This window comes from Malus sylvestris, chromosome 5 (assembly GCF_916048215.2).
Source record: "Malus sylvestris chromosome 5, drMalSylv7.2, whole genome shotgun sequence".
NCBI classification, from domain to species: Eukaryota; Viridiplantae; Streptophyta; class Magnoliopsida; order Rosales; family Rosaceae; genus Malus; species Malus sylvestris.
In genome coordinates this window covers 21,416,162-21,437,902 of record NC_062264.1, presented here as the reverse complement: position 1 = coordinate 21,437,902, position 21,741 = coordinate 21,416,162, and the positions used below count along the sequence as shown (strand labels likewise).

General features: G+C 40.2%; 3 protein-coding genes, 1 long non-coding RNA gene and 1 pseudogene across 7 annotated transcripts; 1 reads left to right on the top strand and 4 right to left on the bottom strand.

The window, feature by feature from the left end:
* Positions 1-4,886: 4,886 nt before the first annotated feature.
* On the top strand, positions 4,887-7,250 carry LOC126621205 (uncharacterized). Its single transcript, XM_050289613.1, has 4 exons — positions 4,887-5,316; positions 5,814-6,037; positions 6,317-6,424; positions 7,006-7,250. Exons 1-4 carry the CDS (start codon positions 5,103-5,105, stop codon positions 7,126-7,128), a joined length of 669 nt encoding a protein of 222 aa, XP_050145570.1. The 5' UTR covers positions 4,887-5,102; the 3' UTR covers positions 7,129-7,250.
* Positions 7,251-7,636: 386 nt separating this feature from the next.
* LOC126621204 (tubulin alpha chain) lies at positions 7,637-10,216 on the bottom strand. Its single transcript, XM_050289612.1, has 3 exons — positions 9,849-10,216; positions 8,592-9,197; positions 7,637-8,489 (listed from the first exon to the last, which is right to left on the bottom strand). The coding sequence occupies exons 1-3, from the start codon at positions 9,939-9,941 to the stop codon at positions 7,836-7,838; spliced, it is 1,353 nt and encodes a 450-aa protein (XP_050145569.1). The 5' UTR covers positions 9,942-10,216; the 3' UTR covers positions 7,637-7,835.
* Positions 10,217-12,403: 2,187 nt separating this feature from the next.
* On the bottom strand, positions 12,404-14,251 carry LOC126621206 (protein SHORT HYPOCOTYL IN WHITE LIGHT 1-like). Of its 2 annotated transcripts, XM_050289614.1 has the most exons (4): positions 13,902-14,249; positions 13,569-13,814; positions 13,384-13,449; positions 12,404-12,832 (listed from the first exon to the last, which is right to left on the bottom strand). In XM_050289614.1, exons 1-4 carry the CDS (start codon positions 14,073-14,075, stop codon positions 12,677-12,679), a joined length of 642 nt encoding a protein of 213 aa, XP_050145571.1. In that variant the 5' UTR covers positions 14,076-14,249; the 3' UTR covers positions 12,404-12,676. The 2 variants fall into 2 exon arrangements, with proteins under 2 accessions (XP_050145571.1, XP_050145572.1); XM_050289615.1 differs by lacking the exon at positions 13,384-13,449 and having other exon boundaries at positions 13,902-14,251.
* A 126-nt stretch (positions 14,252-14,377) lies between these two features.
* LOC126622642 (mogroside IE synthase-like) lies at positions 14,378-15,810 on the bottom strand (annotated as a pseudogene).
* Positions 15,811-16,361: 551 nt separating this feature from the next.
* Positions 16,362-21,731, bottom strand: LOC126621207 (uncharacterized). 3 transcript variants are annotated; one of them, XR_007622837.1, is made up of 3 exons: positions 21,466-21,731; positions 20,440-21,313; positions 16,362-16,581 (listed from the first exon to the last, which is right to left on the bottom strand). It is a non-coding gene; the product is annotated as an uncharacterized LOC126621207 (long non-coding RNA). The 3 variants fall into 3 exon arrangements; XR_007622836.1 differs by having other exon boundaries at positions 16,362-20,908; positions 21,034-21,313; XR_007622835.1 differs by having other exon boundaries at positions 16,362-21,313.
* Positions 21,732-21,741: the final 10 nt, after the last annotated feature.

The window sequence follows — 21,741 nt, the reverse complement described above, 5'->3', positions numbered from 1 at the left end:
CGGACAAAGCCTATGCCTTTGAGTTTTTCAACTTCTGCTTTCATTGCCTCGTATCGTTCAGCGTCATAAGATCTTCGCTTCTGTCTCACCGGTTTGATCCTGGGGTCAATACTCAAACGATGACAGATGACATCGGGAGAGATGCCTGGCATGTCCTCGTATGACCAGGCGAAGACTTCAGTGTTCTCTTTCAAAAAAGATATCAATGCTAACTGAAGGGATGGTGACAATGTGGTGCCAATATTCACCATGCGGTCTGGATGATCTCTTGAGATAGGTACCTTCTCCAACTCTTCAGCAGGTTGGGCTTGTTGGGTGAAAGAGTCATCTCGAGGATCATCGGGTTGATTGTTGCTATCAGGAAGATCCAAGGTCGCTTCATCTAGGCTGGTCTTTGTGACTTGGTCATGTACAGACAGGGTTTCCTTGGGTCCGGGCAAGTGTTGTTGCTTAACTGAAGTGTTGTAACATGATCGTGCACTAAGCTGATCTCCTCTGATGTAGCCGTTGCCATGGGGGGTTGGAAATTTCATCAACAGCATATGCGTGGATACCATAGCCTTGAGATCATTGATGCCTGTGCGCCCAAAGATGACATTGTATGCCGTTGGGCAGTCAACCACTAGGAAGTTAGTGGTAATGGTAGCCGTGTAAGGGCCTGTACCAATAGTAAAGGGTAAATGTATGCTCCCTAAGGGTTGCACGATATCACCGGATAAGCTTATCAGAGGAGAAATCGAGCGATCGAGCAAGTGTTCAGCTACACTGAGTGCCCTGAAAGCTTCGGCAAACATGATATTGACCGAAGCCCCTGTGTCTACGAGGATTCGTCGAACATCAAAGTTGGCTATGTGAGCCTCCACGATCAATGGGTCGTTATGAGGGTAGATGATGCCTCTTTCTTCCTCAGGGTAGAAACATATCGGATCCCAGTTAGGTTTTTGATACTTCCCTCCCCTGATGTCTTCCACATGAAACACTTGGTGACCAGGCCTCAGACTTCGTTCACTGTTTTTCATGGCCCTATTGGAAGATTCAGATATGGGTGTGCCGCTGCTTATGGAATATATGACATTCACCTGGCGTTGGTTACGGTTATCCCTTTGAGGGTGAAGAAGGAATTGATCAATTTTTCCTTCTCGTGCCAAAGCTTCAATACGATCACGGAGGATGATACATTTCTCGCTATCATGGCCGTTATGCTCATGGTAGCAACAAAACATGCCCGCATTATTCGGGGGCGTGTAATCTGGGTGCCTCGGCTTTGGCTTTGGTATCAGGTGAGCTATGCTGGGGTAAATGGCCTCGCATGTGGCATTCAAGGGCGTGTATGTCTCATACCTTGGGGTAGGGGGTATCTTGACGCGGGTTTGACCCACTGCATTGACTGCCTGGGGGCGAGCGTTATTGTGGCGATACCCTTGGTTATCGGGATAGTGTCCCTTACTCTTTTTACTGAAAGGAGAGTGGTGAGGATGGAAATCCTTCCTCTTGCCTTGAAATTGATATGTCTGTTGATTCGGTGAAGCATTATGCAAGGCATGGGGAGGTGCCACTGCTGTTTGGAAAGTCGAGGTCTTCTCATTTAGGTGAGTCTGGCTTCCACCTCCCACTTGTTGATAAAGGATGGTTGTAGGGGGTTTCTCCTGATATGTCTTTGCCTCGGCGGAGGCATGGTTATAAGCCTGCGCCATCACCTCAGAGTAAGTCTTCCAAGTATTGGCATTGATCATGTATTTAAAGAAACAATCACGTAGGCCTGCCGTGAAGGCTTTGAGGGCAGTCTTGTCGTCTGCCTCGGCACACCGGGAGTATTCATGGCTGAAGCGGCCAGCATACATACGTAATGACTCGTCTGGCTTCTGGCGGATAGTGTACAAGTCATCTGCAGAGTGCAAGCGATCGGTTTGGAAAATGTGTTGGGAAACAAATAGTTTCCTCAATTCCTCAAATGAGTCTACCGTATCAGGTGTAAGACGACAATACCAATTTAGAGCTCCACTAGAGAGGGTGGAGGGGAAGAGAAGACATCGCTCTTCGTCGGTGTGCATCCGGTATGCCATGGTGGACTCAAAGAGGTTAAGGTGCTCAATCGGGTCCTCTTTTCCAATATAAAGTTGCAAGCCAAGCTTTTGCTTTGTCTTTGCTTGAAGGGGGGTGTTGAGGATCCTCCTTGTAAGAGGGCCAGGCCTGGGTTGGTTCCAGTCAGGTATTTCAGCCTGACGTTCAGCCTTCAACTTGTTTACTTCCTCAAAAAGTTGTAGGACAAGGGGGTCCTGAGCGGAGTTATGTGTCACTGGAGCTTTCTTTCGTAAATCTTCATCTCCTATTGGAATTAGGAAGGTTTGATCAAGGGCATGTGATTTTTCCCTGGACTCGCTGTACTGGCTTCCAGGGTATGTCTGTCGGAACACCTCTGAGTCCCATGTACCCTCATGTCTCTCTAGGACTTGTTGCCCCTTCCCCAAATTGGTGGCCGGCTTGGGCCGTGGCAGGGGACCGAGTCTCTCAGAAATCCTTGGGTCATTAATCTTTGAGCTTATATGGATGGAATTCTCTCGACGTTGCTTCAGGAAATCCCGACAATAGCGAAAGACGGCTTTCGATCCTTCTGCCCCTTCAGCAAAGAGGTGTCTCCCTCCACTTCTCATGGTTCGGGTCGAAGCAACTGGGTTAAGAGAAGCCTCATGTTGATTATCAAGTCGAGGGGTAATCTGTTCCCTATCAGGGATATCTATGTCGAATGCATGTGACCCTCCATGTTGGAGGGCACTCAGTTGATGGTTGACTTCCACGGGGGCAACAAGCTCGCGTGTCTGAGTTTGCCTAGCTTCGTGGAGTGTCTCGAAGAGCTTCTCATATTGCTCCTGGAGGACCTCATTCCTCATTGCTATCTTGTTGTTCTGAGCTTCCAACTCATCGACTTTAGCTTGAAGAAGAACTCGTTTTCCTTCCTTCTTTCGTTGTTTCGCACTATGTGCAAGGGGGGTGTCATTCTGTGTGCTGTGGCTTCCTTCGCTTCCCATGTTGGAGAGGGATGCCTGATCAAAAGAAAGTGTACGAATGATAGAAACCAGCTTGACACAGCTGAAGAGAGTAGGAATAAGTGTCGTTTCCCACAGACGGCGCCAAATGTTGATGCACAAAATCAGCGAAGACTTTGGTACAACAGAAAGTGTCAAGTTTTGTGACCTTCGCTTGGTTGCTTCGGTCACTAGTGAGGATAAGTACGTAAATGAATAGAGACAGAGAAGCAAACACAGGATGTACGTGGTTCACCCAGATTGGCTACGTCCACGGAGTAGAGGAGTTCTTATTAGTAGTGAAGGGTTTACACAAGTACAAAGGATCAAGCTCTCAATTTAGTGAGTTCTTGTGAATGATTTAATCCAAAATGGCATTAGGCCATATTGTGGGGGAATGACCCCTATTTATAGAAAAACTTGTAGCTTTGTCACATTGACATGTGTCATGTTATGATTGGTTCTTGATGTCGACACGTGCTGCGCTCTGATTGGCTTCTAATCTTGACACGTGTCGAGTAGTGATTGGCCTCCTGGTCGGAGGGGAACTCTTCTAGGTCCTTGACAGTATAGCGTTGGCCGGTGCTCGGTAGTTTCGGGATTGGTCAAGTATGGTACAAACAACTGTTAAAACGTCATTGCTTTTGTTTTTACTAGGAAGTAACAAATATATTAAGACAAATTAACAGAGAAAATATCATTATATTTTTTCCAATAGTGTGAATAAATAAATACTCCGATTCACAAAAAAAAAAAAAAAAAAAAAAAAAAAAAAAAGGTAATTCTTACTTTGTAACCCTCAAGTATCATGAAATTTGTACTTTGCTATCCTTAATTTTTTTGGAAAATTAATGAAAATGGCTTGAAAACTTTGAGTTTTAATCAAAATAACAAAAATGTGTTGTAAGTGAATAGTACCATGAGTGACTTTTTAGAATAAAAATATTTTTTTTGTTAAAAGTAAACAGTACCCGAAGTGTTTCGTTAAAATTCCCTAATTTTTTTTTGCCTCAATTTATATCTAAATTTTGATTTTTGTGATACTTTAATACTTCATTGAGGCTTTCCATCAAGTTCTTTATTAAGTAATAACGTGTCATAACTTTTTTTTTAACAACGATATTATATACACTAAAAGGGAGGGGGTGAGCTTAGCCTCACAATGAGCTGGCAATAATGTGGTTCAAATTCTCATTTGGTGAGAATCGAACCTAAAACCTCTTACTTACAAGTGCAGAGGAATACCATTAGACTGTAGTAATAAGTGACATAACTTTGGCCCACTAAATTCATCACGTATATGAGAGATTCACTTGTAAATCTAAGTCACTGTGTCTAGTGCTAATTCTTGACACATATGGTGGACCAAAATTATACACGTCATCACTTAATAGAGAACTTGACGAAAAGCCCTATGCAATTTTTAAAGTAGCAGACAAATCAAAATTTATGTTGAAATTGAGAAAAAAAAAAAAAAGTAAGGCAGCGAAGTGTGTATTTCATAAGACTTAAAAAGTAGTAAAGGGGCAAAAAACTGAAAATAATAACGTCAGTCTCTCTGAGTAAGATTCTTTCTCCTCTAAATTCTCGTCATTCCCCTCCATTTCTCTTTGTAAAAAAAAGTCACACAAAATGTTTACGTGACTTAATTATGATCGTTTTAATAAGAATGAATTGGAGGGAAGGAGAGATACACGGATTAATACATTACGTATCATTAAATAAATGATAAAATACTTGTTTTAAAAAATTAACAACTTAAAAAATAAAATATTGATCCAGTTATATGTGGTGTACTCGTGTTCCGGACATAAAAAATTCCAGAATCCTACTCCACCTCTCTGACCGCAAGTCTCAGCCACAAGAAGCAGACCACGCCATCTCCCGCGCAACATAGCCGCAACACCTCTCTGCCGCTAAAATACACCCGCACACCTTGTCGCCACTTGCTTCTTCACCTCTGATTCTCTGAACAAAGCCTTCGCTCTCAGAAAAAAAAAGAAAACAAAAAAAAAATCTCTTATTTTTCTTCTTTGTTTTAGCTATCGGCAGCGAAATGAGATTATTTTTCCATTGAGAATGGCGTCTGTTCAAATGTTGAAGTGCTCTCTCTCTCCAATCCCAGTTTCCCAGTCTAATTTTCCCGGAAAATCCAGCTGGGCATTCCCGGAATTTCAGTCGAGGACAAGTTTAATCAGGTTGTCAGGATACAGAGGGTATGGATATCACTTGAGAAATAGGAGGAGGTTTGGGGTCTGCTGCAAAGCTCAAGAATCTGACAGCAAAAGCAATGGTGAGCTCTTCAAAATTCTCTCTCTCTCTCTCTCTCTCTCTCTCTCTTGCTTTTCGAAATTATTTTCTGGTTCTTATTTAGCAAGTAAAAGTTGGGGTTAATCAGTTGTTTTGTTGAGATTTTGGGAATTCGTTTTGATACGAGCGATATTCTACTTTAAATTAATCTAAACTCCGAGGAGGGGGATTCGAACTCGGTTGCATGCAAGGAGTTGTTTTGAAATATTGGTTTAATTAGTTTGTGTGATGAAATTTATATTGTCTATATATTTGGTCACTTTAATTCTACTTAGAAAAAGGGTTTGTTAATTACTGGGTGGTTAAATCTGAAAGAATAATTTTTTTTTGTAAATTGAGCGCAAAGATTGAATTTTAATAGTATTTGTGGGCAGATAAGAATGGAGTTAATTGGATTTAATGGGTCAGTTGATTGAAATTAAAGGATGTCAAGGGAATGGTAGAATCTGTATGTTGCTGAGTTGTAAGTTCATGTTTCAGGTGAAGAACCTCCGGAGTCGTTGTTTATGAAGGAATTAAGGAGGAGGGGTATGAATCCCACTTCTTTGCTTGAGGAAAAAGAGAGGACTGAGTATGGAATGAATGAGGAGATGAGAAACAAAGATAGAGGTTTCTCGGCTAGAAATGCAGTCTCAACCGAAATTGAGAAAAGCCTTGCAAATCAAAGGGAGCGGTCCATGCAGTTGAACAGCGAAGGCCTTGAGGTTGTATCACTTTTATTTCGTTATTGGTTTTGTTGTGTTAGATGATTGTAAAATCAATCTAATATGAGCTTTTGGCGCACCATATCCTACGTTTACAGTAACCGTTAGTTTAATAGTTTTCATGAAATGAGTAGTACGAGCAACGTTTTGTTGTTTCAAAACTATATATTTAGCTTCAGCACAATTCACTGCCCTATTTACTTGAATGGTGTTGCTTTGTACATGTGGCAATAGACTTGCAGAAGCTCAAGGAATGTTCATAACTTCATTTGTTTTCAGGGGTTAATCCCTCGGGCCAGACTCTTGCTGACAATCGGAGGGACATTCTTCTTGGGGTTTTGGCCATTGATCCTCATAACTGTAGCACTCTTCTCTGCTCTCTACTTGGTAAACTCTCTTCCTTGGCCTTAAGTTTGTTCATAATTTTAATCTTGCTTGCCGTCCTGACACGTTGGCCTGTGTATTATGACAAGTGCCGTCCTGACACGTTTGCTTCATTATTATTAAGTTTTTGTTAGTGTATTAACCCCTAAAACTTAAGTTGTTAGGATGTGAGGGAGCCTGTCCTTATCACTGGAAGAGCTCAACTCCTTTTCGATACTACGTTAAAGTTTTCCTAATTTACCACTATTCTCAAAAGTTTAACCTGTAAAGATGTAGGACAACAATGATTGTCTGATATGTTATTCACCCGTCGTTTGTTAATTTAAACATGGTTGGAATATAGTCAGGAACTGCTCTTATAATGATGGTAAGGTTTCTTCAAGGTAGATGCACGTTCGGTGAAATCATTACTATGTTGTAAATAGGAAAGCGTATTTCAACGATGTATATATAATTGATTGGATTAGGAGAGTTAATGAGAGAAATTTTGTGATTGTTTGACCTTTAGGCGGTAGAGAGAGAGGTTAGTGACTGTTTTCATTGTATTAAGTGTAAGACACTGATCCTTCAATCTCCTTGGGCAGTACTTTGGATCGACTTTTGTCCATGACGGAAGCAGTTCGCCGATGTCACCACCCCAATACATTGATCCGTACGAACTTCTGGAAGACGAAAGGATTTCTCAAATAGCACCACGTGTAAAGTGAAGCACAAGTCCTTCTCATAACTTAGAATCCAAATACAGGTTCCGGCCAACTATTTTCTAGGCTCTTGTTTATTCCTTCTCTGTATAAATCTCAAACTTATCAATAACTTTGTTATCTTTTTATTTCTGTCTCCAATCTTATGCTCAAATGCAATGCGATGCTGTTCTGGCTAGTGCCCTTGAACAATGTCGAGTTAAATTTTTATGATTTATAATAAAAACCAACTTGATGAAGTTCCATTATGCACGTTTTGTGAACAAATTCAGTGCTGTTGTGCTATTGAGAGCTCCATTCAAGACTAAGAAAACAAGCGGGGAAAAGCCCCAAAACAGGTACCGGATCGTTTCAAACTTCAGTCATCTCTGTGACGCTAAGCGACTCTTCGGGTTATAAAGTGGTTTGTTTAGGTCATTGGAATGATGGTGAAGTTTCTTGCTTCATTCCTACAGCCTACACGGTACAACTTCAAGTCCCCATATTCCCAACTTTCAGGTTCAAAAAACCCAAATTTTAGTTTCAAGTTTAGTTCCAGTTCTTTGTCAAATGGAAATGCGGAATATCATATATAACATTGCAAATTAAGTACGCAACAACTCCACCAGAAGTTCACAAACACACATCAACCAGATGACACACAAGGCATCATCATACGCATAACATATTACTCAAATAACAAAACACGCGATAGAAACTTCAGTTCAAGGCACTTAGTACTCGTCCTCTCCATCATCCTCGCCCTCAGCAGACTCTGCGCCAACTTCTTCATAATCTTTCTCAAGGGCAGCAAGATCCTCACGGGCTTCAGAGAACTCTCCTTCCTCCATACCCTCACCCACATACCAGTGCACAAAGGCACGCTTGGCATACATGAGATCAAACTTGTGGTCAATTCGGGAGAACACCTCAGCGACACTGGTCGAGTTAGAGATCATGCACACAGCCCTCTGGACCTTGGCAAGGTCGCCTCCTGGAACCACAGTGGGTGGCTGATAGTTGATACCGCACTTGAATCCGGTGGGGCACCAGTCCACAAACTGAATGGTGCGCTTGGTTTTTATGGTGGCGACAGCAGCATTCACATCCTTGGGCACAACATCACCACGGTACATCAGACAGCAGGCCATGTATTTGCCGTGACGGGGGTCACACTTTGCCATCATGGATGAGGGCTCAAAGGCACTGTTGGTGATTTCAGCCACTGAGAGTTGCTCATGGTACGCCTTCTCCGCAGAGATGACAGGTGCATATGAGGAAAGCATAAAGTGGATTCTGGGGTATGGAACCAAGTTGGTCTGGAATTCAGTCACATCCACATTAAGGGCACCATCGAACCTCAGAGAAGCAGTCAATGAGGAAATGACCTGAAAACCAAATAGAAACAAAATTTAGTAACAATCACTTCGTAAAAAACAGTGTGATCTAAATTCTGTACTCAAAACTATAAACCAGATAGTTTTCTGTACCTGAGACACAAGACGGTTGAGATTGGTGTAGGTGGGTCGCTCAATGTCAAGAGAGCGCCTGCAGATATCGTAGATAGCCTCGTTGTCAAGGAGCACTGCAACATCGGTGTGTTCCAGGAGGGAGTGGGTTGAGAGGACACTGTTGTAGGGCTCAACCACAGATGTAGAGACCTGTGGAGATGGATACACAGTGAACCCAAGCTTTGACTTCTTTCCATAATCAACAGACAGACGTTCCAAAAGAAGCGAACCAAGACCAGAGCCAGTCCCTCCACCAACAGCATTGAAAACAAGGAAACCTTGAAGCCCAGTGCAGTTGTCAGCAAGTTTCCGGATGCGGTCCAAGCAGAGATCAACAATCTCCTTGCCAATGGTGTAGTGACCACGGGCAAAGTTGTTGGCAGCATCTTCCTTGCCGCTAATGAGTTGCTCAGGGTGGAAGAGCTGGCGGTAGGTACCAGTCCTCACTTCATCAATCACAGTGGGCTCGAGATCAACAAACACAGCGCGAGGCACATGCTTGCCAGCTCCAGTTTCACTGAAGAATGTGTTGAAGGCATCATCACCTCCACCAACAGTCTTGTCACCGGGCATTTGGCCATCAGGCTGTAAAATAACACAGAGAATTAGCAACTAATCTGCCGATCCAATTAAAAAAAAAACACTACAAATTTACGTATATACAAACGACAATGAATTACAAAGCTTCAAGGGATGGAGGAAGGATAAAAGCAGCACAAGACCTCAAGACCGGCAAAAGGCTAAAGCTGCAAATGTTCTTGAGAAACAAGCCTTTAATCTATTGTCATTGACGATTTCATCGTCACATTCCATAGGGAAACAAAATATACCGAATAACATCACAAATAATCGAAGAACAAAATCCGTTGAATTAACGAATAATTACAATCCAAATTTGAAATTTACTGAGAATATAATTTGACTGTCAATAACACACTAAATCATAGATCCAAGGAAAATCGAATGATTTGAAAATAATAGTAATGTTAATTTTGATTAATTTTCAAATACAAATCAAAATTAACATTTATATGTGTATCCGATTCTCAAAAAACACGGATCTGATTGATAACCGAGCCAAATAGAGATAAAATCACAGATCCATACAAATCACGACGAATCGGAGCGCAAAAGCCACAGATCTAAAAGAAACCGAACAAATCACGGATACAAAACGCAAATGTGCATACGAACAAAATCAATAGAGAAATGTAGGTAGAAAGATTGAGAGGATACCTGAAGGCCATGCTCAAGGCAGTAAAGCTCCCAGCAGGCATTGCCGACCTGGATACCGGCCTGACCGATGTGGACCGAAATGCACTCCCTCATCTTTCCCGATTGAAACCGCGAAACGAAACGAAAGAGATCGAAGAACGAGAGGCTCGCAGGAACAAGGAGACGAAGAGTCGAAGGCGTTTATTAAGACGCCCTCTGTGAAATTCTCTGTGTTTTCTGATGAGATCTAATAGGGGGGATTTGGGGAGTGATTTATAGGTGGAAATGCGGGAGAGGATATGCGAAATTTAACCAGAGGTGGGGTTAGGGTTTGGTTAAGGATTGGGTGGGAACGGACGGCCAGGATTGAGTGGTGGGCTGTCTTTGATGCGATGCTGGTCTGGCGTTACCACCCTCTTTTAACCGCGGTTGTCCTTTCTCTCTCTTATATTTTGATTTTTGAAAATTAAATTTTGCCGCCCGAAGGGAGTCTGTCGTTGAAATTGGACCCCGATCATTGAATGACTTATAACTCCCAAGGCCCAAGGCCCATTAGTTTTCAAAGGGTAAAATCCTCTCCATACTTTTCTCTTTTATTTAATTTATTGTTTTATTTTTTAATAGGAATTATTATTGATACTCTAAAATTTCATTTGACACTCTAAATTTTTTATAATTAATAAAAAAAATACATTTATGAGGACTGTCATGATAAGATTTTTGGAGTGTTTATATCAATTTTCCCTTTTGAATCCATAAATGGATTTAACAGTGAGAACTCACATGGTTAAAAGTATTTACCTCTACATTCGAGGTATTATATCGGATTTCCCATCCTCCAGTAGTTGCTTGTGTAAAAGAAATGAGTAATTATACACTTATCATATTTTTACAATCTCTAATAGAAGTAGGGCCCACCAACATATGTGAGTCTCATCCCTACAATACAAATAAATGGTAAAAATAGTTTTTTTTTTTTTTAAAGAAATACTAGGGTAAAACATTGAGAGGTTCAACCAAACTTCGCTTGTACGTAACTTAATTTTCAATCTTTTCATGGATGGGACTAGAAAAAAATTATGATTTGAGCTCGGTTCAATCAATTTAGGCAATCTCATCAACCATCGTGAAAAAGATTGAGTTTTGATTAGCCTCTCAATTTGCCTAACTGCTACACTGAGAACCCTAACCATTAGGATTAAATTAAATATCAAATACGCGTAATCATTCATAAACCAAAATTTTCAAACAAATTAAGTTTTTATAATTTCACCAAAGTAAAATTGTATGAATTTACATATTAATTTTTATATTTTCATCAAAGTGATTAAAAATGTATCTGAAATTGGAAAATTGAGATGGCCTTGGCCTTATACATTGGATGTGACACAAAAACAAGGACGGTGAATGATGATGGGAAAAGTGCGGGAGGGACAAATGGCGTTGCCATGTTTCATGTGCAAACTAAAGCAATCCCGGGACCCAATCCAACCACCCAGATACAAGTCTCTCTCACTGACAACTAGTGAATACCTTTTCCCTTGGGATTGATAAATAATTTTCCCACGTCATTTTCCTTTCTTTTTACATATCACTGTTATATTATTCATTCTCGCCCCTACTGAAAATTATGGGTGTGCAAAGATAGAAAATGAGATTTTCGCTACCAATCAGTGTAAACTAGTCAAATCTAAATGCGTAAAAATTAAAATACAATTATTTGGTCCAACAACACTCAATCTCCAATTTGCTAGAGGAAATCCCAACTAGGGGTGGGCATAAAGTTCCAAGAATCGAAACCGAACCCGGACCGAACCGGAAAAATTCGGTCGGTTCTGTTTTTTCGACTTGTTGGGTATGGTACAAGATAGGCTCGGTTTTGTGATTATTTTGTTTCGGTTCCAAAGTTGATACCGAAACGAATTGAATCGATTTTTATTTTATTTTTTATTAAAATCGTCATCCATGTGACTTGGTTCCATTGGTTATCCGAGTTCACATGGACTCGGTCACACTTGATGTATTCCCCCCTCAGGCCTCAACTCTCCCCACTCGATCTCTGTCTCTCAGGGCTGGTTTGGAATTGCTGTGCTTTGAAAAAAAACTGCTGTGAGAATAAACGGCTATGAAATAAATCAGCAGAGTGTTTGGTAAACTTTTTTGTAAAAGTGCTTTTGGAAAAAAAAAAAAAACAGTCTAATAGTGGGTTTTTTCATTAAAGAAGCACTGTAGCTCCGTGTGCTTTGAAAAAAAGCCAGTTTTCCAAAGCTGCAAATAGCAGCTTCAGCTTTTTCCTTTGATTTCAGCTTATTCTTACAACAGCTTCCAAAATAAGCCCTTTTTTTTTCAGTTTACCAAACACCTAAAACCCTCACAGCTTTTTTTCATGGGTTTTTTTTTTTTAAGCACCTCACTCCCAAACTAGGTCTCAGACTCACTCATCTCTATCACTTCTCACCCAGACAACGAACACTCTCCCTCTCCCTATCCAATCTCTTTCACCACCGTTCTCTCCCAATCTCCACCACCATCGTTCTCTTCTCCAGTCTTCTCACTTCTCAGTCTCAAAGCCGAAGTTGATCGGAAGTTCTCCCGACTCCTAAGTTCAAATCTCATTGACGAAATTTTGACAGAATACCTGTGTACAATAACAAACCTTTGTTTATCTATTAAGGCAGGAAGTTGCATCATATTTAAAACTCCATGAAGGCCAGAACAATGATTACGCTCAAACACATTTTAATGCCATCTTCCCATCATCCTTGATTTCTCAAGTGTTCCTCCTTTATTGTGTACTCCTATCTGGTGTGAAATTATAATTCAGCAGATCTCTCCTCTGAATGGTAGTATCAGGTTGCGGGCTGTGCGCCCGCCCACGGACGGTTGTCATCTTCAAAATTGCGGGGTTTCTGATTGCGGTTATCTTGATAATAGGCTACTCCAGTCCATATCCCTCGAATGAGTAAGATGCTTACGAACACTAGACTTCCAAGGGTGCAAACTACCTGGATTTAACACGAGCACAATGAAAGTTCAAGATTTTATTAGGAAATCATTCAGGTAGCGCATAAAAATCATCACTAAAAACAAATATACTCATCGCCAATGCAAACACTAATACAAGAATTTGATTGCTGTTTTTTTATGTAATTTTAAGTATGACATCTCACGCGAGAGCCCTCAATAAGAACACCATCTATAACAACAGGATGATTCGAAAAGCTTAAACTTAAACAACTATCGAAATCCTAAATTTTCTCTCTATCTTGACGGTTTAATAACTGTATAGTTTTCAATCTGTTGAAGGCCTTCTAAACAGAGAAAATTCAGTGCCTTGCCAAAAGATCAAGCTTTTGAAAAAGGCATTGTTCTTGAGCTTATTATCAGAAAACGCTGCATAAGAAACTGCAGTCTGCAGCTCGGGCCACTTTGAGTTAGTGTGAATGTTGGTATGCCCATGAATTGCGGGCCACTTTCCCTATGACACCTTACCTACTGAGTTTTCCATTCAGATGAATGCAAAATTACACAATGTATACATATATATACATATTACCTCAAGAAATGCTTTCAAGACCCACAAGAATGCTAGCATTAGCACCCCATTAACAGAAAATCCCACCTATATATATGAAAGCCAAACCGACAACAAAAAACAATTTAACAATTCAGCTTTAAAAATCCAATCTTTCTGAATGAATATTAAGGTAGTAGGAGCCAAATTTATGATCAAATGATTACCAACTTGGTGGGAATTGAGACGGGGAGAACTGATCGGACGGCCCTCCTCGCACGCCTGGACACCTTTTTGAACACATTCTGAACAAACCTCACCAACAAATCCAAACTCCGGTCTTCTTCTTCGTCGTCCTCGTCATCTTCATCGTCTTCGTCGCCGTCTTCAAAATCGTAGCGCCGATCGACTTCGGAATTGATCGAACGGCCCCAACTGCGGGGGTCGTCGGCGAGATTATCGGCACCGCCGCCCTGTGAAATGCAGTCCGAAGGGTTAATTGATTAGAATTGCAGAGGGAGAGAGTGGGGGAGAGAGAGTAAGAGAGAGGGAGGGAGGACCTGAGGGTAATTAGGGGATCGTCTTGAGGCTTGGGGGGATTGAAATTGAAGGGTGAGTGTTTTGGGTTTGAGATGGGGATGGAGAGTGTGAAGGAGATGGAGTTGTGGTTGGTGGTGTTGTGTTTGGGGGAAGTAAGAGAGAGAGGGAGGAGAGAGAGTGGCCGACAACGGCATGGCGGAGAGAGGAGGAGGAGGAGGAGATGCAGTGACTGGTTAGTTAGAGATTAGGTTTACTGAAGGGGGAACACCGCTCATACCCAGCTACAAGCTAATTACACGTCTCACGTTGTTGCAAACCCTGAAGTCCAATTACCCTCCAATAGGTGTGAGACCGAGAGTCTTTAAATTCTGACTACAGTTTCGATATTAAATTATTATGGTTGGTTGGTTTATTGTGTGGTTTGTTTGTCAAAAAAAACAAACGAATGTTTGGGATATTATATTTTTATATCACATTTATAAATCATGTGATGTATCATTAGCGAGAAATAAACGCTTTACGGTTGGTTGGTTCATTTGTTACTTCCTAGTCTCCCATTTTACAACCAACCTAAACCTCTAGCTTAGTCGCGGTTCCTTCTCCTATGCTACTCATTCCCAAACTCCTCAGCATACTTTTTCTTCAACACCGCATCATTATTAGCAAGATTTAGCAGCTCCTTACAAACACAATTATTCGATTCAGTTCGATTTTGTTGGACTTGAGCACTAGCTTTGGACCTTCAGTTTTGCAAGTTAATGTTTTTGTCAGAGCTTCCGCCTTCAGCCACCGCCTTTCTGGCCAATTCTCTCCTTTTGGCAGCGGTCTTCTGTATTTCTTCCCCTCTCTTTCCCTCCATTACTTCATTTACGCAATGTTCTATTACTTCTTGTCTCACAACCCCTTTCTCATCAGTTGGAGCTTTAATGTACTTGGCATTCGTACGTTGGTCCATCCATTGCGGCAATGCCACCATTGGAACCCCCAAACTCAGTGCCTCCAAGTTTGAGTTCCAACCGCAATGTGTGATGAAGCATCCAACTGCCTCATGAGCTAAAACCTCCATTTGGGGGCACCACGAAACCATTAAACCCTTCTCGGATGTCTCCTCCATGAACCCTTTTGGGACCTTTGCCGCTTCTTTTTCTCTAACCACCCACAAGAAAGTACATTTGCTCCTCTTCAGGCCCCAAGCAAGCTCCTCCATTTGCTCAACTGCGAGTGCCACTACACTGCCAAACGATACATAAGCAACAGACCCTTTTGGCCTTCCGTTTAGCCATTTTATGCTGGCATCATTGTTTGGTAAGAGATTCACACCATATTCTTTGCGGTCAAGTCGCTTGTCCAAGTACTTGGACGGTATAGTTGGTCCTACGGTCCTCAATCTCCAAAGCTTAGCCATCCAATCCACCACATAAGCAGAAAATTAGTATGCAGTTAGTTTAATTTACTGAGAGAGAGAGAGAGAGAGAGAGAGAGAGAGAGGGACTTGTTCTTCCAACTCATAAAATGTGTTGCAGAGGACCCAATCAGCTTTGTCAACATTGGAGAACTGTCCCACAACCAGTTCATAGAAAGCGACCCCAAGTCGTAAACAAACGAAGGGAAGTCCAAAGGATCAAGTGGTGGCAACCCAGGAAGAGAAATTTGAGACTGATCATCTGCAAGAGGAAGCTTCAAAAGCCAATTTTATATAAGAATGAGTGCGATTTTCTAGTATGCCCGAGTAACCATACTCCGAAATTTTTGGTCGTTAAATCCTTGGTCAAAGATCAATGACAAGATATAACGATTAAAAAGGCCCGAGTATAAGATACGTCGGAATATAATAGAATTTTGAGAATGAAGATGAAATGCATAATCCGTCCACGAAACAGTAGATGTTGGAGCCTTGTTAGGCAATTCATCTTTACACGTTGGGATCATGTGGAGTATGCCATTTTAGAACAAAGTAACTTCGATACGTCTCATTGTTGCATGCTCTGAAAAGAGAAATGGTTCTTGGAAACTTGTACAAATCTAGGAAATTAAAAATTTTGTACTTCTTGCTCTAAATAATTAAATAAAAAACCCTCTGTTTTAACGTGGACTTGGGTTTGGGTATGCTGCTACATAGCCTCTGTTTTCCTTGATCTGTTTGGGTGGTGCGTATCTTTGTGAAGATTTTCAGTTATCTTACTAGAAATTTATGCCCGCGAGTTGCTGCAAGATTGAAAATTGTATAAAAAATTACGTTTGAATGATATAAAAGATTGGGTTGCAAAACGGTAATGCAATATACAAAAGATAAAAGTATATAGCAATCTACTTGACAACGTTAAGTGGATTGTTAAACAGATGATGTTATTGCTTTCCTCTTACACATATGTTGAGTGCAAAACGATATAACAATGATGATAAAAACATTATTATATCTCCCATGGACTAGAACTGAGAGATCCAAAACTTGAAAAGCCCCATTCAAAGAGAAAATGTAGTTAATTTCTTTTCAATCACAATCCCATCAGAGATAAAACAACGATTAAAGAATAGGCTTAGAAATACGACAAAATTCAATTACATTAATGTAAGGACTGAATTGCAAACTGTAGCATTGCCATGTAATAGGTAGAAAAATTCGTACTCAGTTCATCCAATTCAATTGCAATCAGCTCCACATCAACCCTTTTGAACAACGGTTTCACCACAGTTGAGTACCTTCAAACCCAATTTTCAAAACAACTAATTCTATTTTCGAAAAATTTGAACTCATTTCTGCCACACAAAAATCCAGCACTAGTCCTAGTTGAAACAAAACAACCTGCAAAGCTTTAAACCTGATCATATTTCACCAAAAACTTCTCCACAAATGCAAATTTTCCCCCAAGACAAACAGAAACCAGAAACATTCTATGAAAGTAAAGTAAGGATACTGGAACAAGTTAAATTCAAGGATACTGGAAAAAAACAAGAAACTGTTAAAAGTACAGCAGGAGGAAAAGGTCGGCTAGCGTATCAGTCAAACGTGAGGCACAAAATCGAACTACCAAATTCATGTCAAATATGAAAGTTTCTTTGGTTCCACTGAAAAGGTCTTTATTTCATGAAATGAATACTGGGAAAGTCAATGTTATCAAGCTTGTGGGTGGAAACAAGGGAGACAAGAAAATTCAAAGGGGCATTGTCAGATTTAATGAAGATAATTAGCTGGAATGTTAGAGGCTTGGGAAGTAGGCAGAAGAGGTTGATTTTGAAACAGCAGTTCCAGTGCTTAAAGCCAGATATCATTATCTTACATGAAACAAAGAAAGCATCAATTGACAGGAGGCTTATGGCTAGTGTTTGGGGAAGCAAATTTAAAGAGTGGATTTATGCTCCTGCTCAAGGAAGATTTGGGGGTATAGCTGTGATTTGGAACACCAAACACATCTCAGTTATTGAATCTTTGGTTGGAGCTTTCTCGGTTTCCATAAAAATTAAGGCCCTCAATGGGTTGGAATGGTGGTTATCAGGTGTTTATGGTCCCTGCAAAAATAGAGAGTGAAGGGAGTTTTGGGAAGAATTGGCTGGCCTTTACGGCCTTTGCTGACCAAGATGGTGTGTAGGAGGAGATTTTAACGTGATGAGATTTGTAAATGAGAAATCAAATGGGGGAAGGATGACTACAAGCATGAGGGATTTTAATGATTTCATCCAAGATACAAAACTCAAGGATCTGGAGCTGCTCAATGCTCAATTTACTCGGTCAAACTTCAGAGAAGAACCTGTGTGTCGGAAGTTAGACAAATTTTTGTTCTCTGTAGGTTGTGAAGAGATTTTTCCAGAGGTAAGACAATTGGCTTTGGCAATGGTCCTTTCTGATCATTGTCCAATCCAGCTAGATACTAACAAAGTGAAATGGGGGCCAAGTCCTTTCAGATTCGAAAACATGTAGCTACAACACCCAAATTTCAAGAACAATTTCAAACAATGGTGGCAATCTGAGCAGGTGGAGGGTTATAAATTTTTGAGCAAGTTAAAAACTATCAAAAGAAAGTTGCAAAGATGGAGTAAGGAGATTTTCGATGATATCGAGAAAGACATTAAGGAAGCTGAGGCTAGCATAGAGGATTTAGATAGGAGAGAAGGGATGGAAGGGCTAGATGTTGTTGCTAAAAGAAAGAGGGAAGAGTTACTTTTCCTTGTGGAAGATCTGGCTTATAAGGAAGAAGTGAAGTGGAGGTAGAGAGGTAAAGTGGAATGGGCTAAAAAAGGGGACGGTAATACTAAATTTTTCCATAGAAAAGCAAGTGGGAGAAGGAAGAGAAACTATATAGAAAGGTTGGAAGCGGATGACGGGGGAGTGGTAGAGGATGCATAAGAGATAGAAAAACATATCGTTAACTTTTTCAAGTCCCTGTTTAGTAGCAACAAAGAGGCATGTTGGGGCTTGGAAGGCATCAATTGGGCCTCAATAAGTGAATTTGAGGCAGCTTGGCTTGAGAGGCCTTTTGAGTTTCAACATTGTTGGGAAATCTTGAAATTGGATATTTTGAGTAGATTAATGGAGAAGGCTCAAGAAAATCACCTGATCAAGGGTTTATGCATTGGGCAAGAAAGGGTGGAGATTACTCATCTTCAATTTGCTGATGACACCATTTTGTTCCTGGCGGAAGATGAGGAAGTTTGGAACAATTTATTAGAGGTGCTCAATTTATTTTGTACTGTTTCAGGGTTGAAAATCAACAAAGCAAAGTGTTCTTTGGCCGGAATAAACTCAGATTGTGAGAAATTAAAAAGGATGGCAGATTATTGGGGTTGCGAGGTGGGTAGTTGGCCAATAAAGTACTTGGGTCTCCCTCTTAGGGGTAGGCCAAGAGCACTTATGTTTTGGGATCCAGTGGTAGAAAAAATGGAAAAAAAGACTTCAAAGTTGGAAGAAGGCCTTCTTATCCAGAAGAGGTATATTAACTTTGATTCAATCTGTTTTGGGAAGCTTGCCAATCTATTACATGTCCTTGTTCAAAATTCTTTGCGGGGTGATTGGACGCCTAGAAAAACTAATGAAAGGGTTTCTTTGGGAAGGGGTGGAGGAAGGAAAGAAAAACCACCTAGTGGAGGAAAGGGGTTTAGGTGTGGGGAATTTGAGGAAACGGAATGAAGCGTTACTGGCTAAGTGGTTGTGGAGATTCCCAAGGGAACCAAATTCTCTCTAGCATAAGGTGATAAGAAGCAAGTATGGGCTGCAGGATAATGGGTGGAATGAAAACCCTCCGCTGCGGGTTTCAAGTCGCAGCCCCTGGAAAGATATTTCGTGTGGTTACCAATTGTTTCTACAATGCTCCAAGTTTGAGGTGGGCAACGGGGAGAGGGTGAGGTTTTGGGAGGATGGTTGGTTGGAAGGGGGACCATTGAAAGAGCAATATCCTAGATTATTCTTGCTATCGAGAATGCACAATCAGAACATCTCAAGTTTTGTGGATCATTCTATCAATTCTTTGAGTTGGAATTTTGATTTCAGGAGAAATTTGAATGAGGTGGAGATAGAAGAGGCGGCTAGATTATTACAAAAAGTGGAAAATATTTGCTTGTCTTAATCAAGAGCGGATAACAGAAGGTGGAAACTGGACTTATCAGGATTGTTCTCTTGCAAATCCCATCGCTATGTCTTGAGCAACAATGGGATTGTGCAACATTTTTCATCCTCTTCTCAGATTTGGAAATCAAAAGTTCCTCCGAAGGTCAAAGTTCTTGTGTGGCTAATGGCTAATGGGAAGCGCAATACTTGTGATCAAATTCAAAGGAGAAGCCCTTTTATTTGTTTATATCCCCATTGGTGCAGTTTGTGTAAAGCTAAGGAGGAGAGTGTTAACCACATTTTTCTCCACTGTTCTTACACGATCCAATTGTGGTGGAAATTGTTTCAGGAGGTTTAGAGTTAGTTGGGTCATTCCAAAGGGTTGTTTTGAGTTTCTAAGCACCAATTTTAAGGCTCTAGGAGTTGGGAGGAAAGCTAAAGCTTTGTGGGGTTGTCTGGTGTTGGCAGTTTTTTGGAACATTTGGTTGGAGTGTAACAAAAGAATTTTTTAGGATTATACTGGTGTGGGGGTAGTAGATCTATGGGGAAGAGTAAGATATTGGGCAGTCCTCTGGGCTCCGAGCTCCAGTTTCGAATGATTTTAAGAATTACCCTCTTTCTCACATACTGTGGGATATGTTAGCAGCTGTAAAGTGATTTTGGTTAAGGTTTTGCTACTTGTAATCAAATCCTCTTGAGAGATTTTCTTGATTTGTTCTTGGTGGATTTCTTATCCACTTCTGTATAATTTCACCTTTCTTTTTTAATAAAATGTTTCAGTTTCTTCTCAAAAAAAAAAAAAAATGTAACTTGGAACCCTCCTTTTTTATTTAATTTTTTTTTCTTTTAACTATCCCAAATTTTCCTAAAAATAGAAAGAAAACAGAAACCAATTTGCCTTTCGGTGGAGGATTCCAAGTAGGCAAAAGGTTGAGTCAAATCAAATAAAAAAATAAGAAACATTTAGATTGCAGCCATTATATAATTGAAACATAAACCAAAAGACAAAAGGAAAATACCCATTTTTTTCTTCTTCTTTTTCTTCTTTTTTCTAAAAATCCATCAGCATGAGCTACTACTGTCAACCCTTAACGCCATAAGATTCATTCTGTCCAACATCTCCCCACGGTTTAGAGAAATTTAATGAAGCTGTATTAAAAAGGAGTTCTCAAAAGTACACAATCTTTCACTCTTTTTTCGTTGTTCACTAAGGGTAGCGAATTTGTTGATAAGCTACAATATATTTTAACCTGCCATTCAAGTTCTTTGGAACATGATGCGATGCCTAACACATTAAGGGCTTAAATCATTTGTTGAAACAAAACATTGTTCAATATGTTTTTGAAAAAAATTAAAAAAGACACTCACACATTGACATGCTAAAAAACAACACTAAAGAAAATATATTTCACAGGACTAATAATAGCATGAAATATTGATAAAGTTAAATCATACCTGACCGTACTTTTTCCATCCCCGGCCAAAAACCTTCACATCCTCATCATGAAACAGAAAAAAGTCAGATAAGTTTAATTGCAATTATCTTCTAAACTCATATTACAATATAGATAATGTAACATCTCTATTCATGGTTGGTTGATTAAAACCCATACCTTTACCCTAAATCTTCATCGAGAAAACAAAGTAACTGAAATTCTCTTTGTAACTTGCAAATCACAATTCTAACAAAATTAATGGAACCATAAAATGAAATGACAATTTAATAATTCCCAGATTTGTCAAAAGTATTGATGAAATTAGTTTTGGAAAAGCCTCATCCTCGTTATCCTTTTGTCTCGACTGGAGTGCATCCTCGTTATCATTTTGTCTTGACTGGAGTGCCTTATGGAGAGTCTAATGGACGACCATCAAAATTAATTTCTTCCGCTGCTTCTAAATCAAAAGATCAATTTAAGCAACTAAGAATAAAACTTATTGAAAAAAGTGCAACACAGGAACAAACTTTTTTAGTTCTTGATAAGAAGTTGAGGAACAAAAGCTGCAAGAAGAAAACATAAGGCAAAAGAGAAAAAGAGGTTGGATACCTGAGATAATCGAAGAAGAACCCTAATTTATTTTTCCACGGAGAGAGTAGTTCGCAGTTTCGTGGCAGGAACGAAAAGGGTGCCGTTGAATTCTCATTCCAGTTAACGAATCGCCACTAACTTTTACAATTCCGAAATCAAAAAATTCCAGTAAGATGGACGAAACCATTGAACAAAAACACCTCAATTTTTAAAATTAAAGTCAACAAAAATTTGAACAAAGAAAAGAGAACTCAAAATCCAAACCCGAAAAAAATAAGTCAGAGAACTCACCAG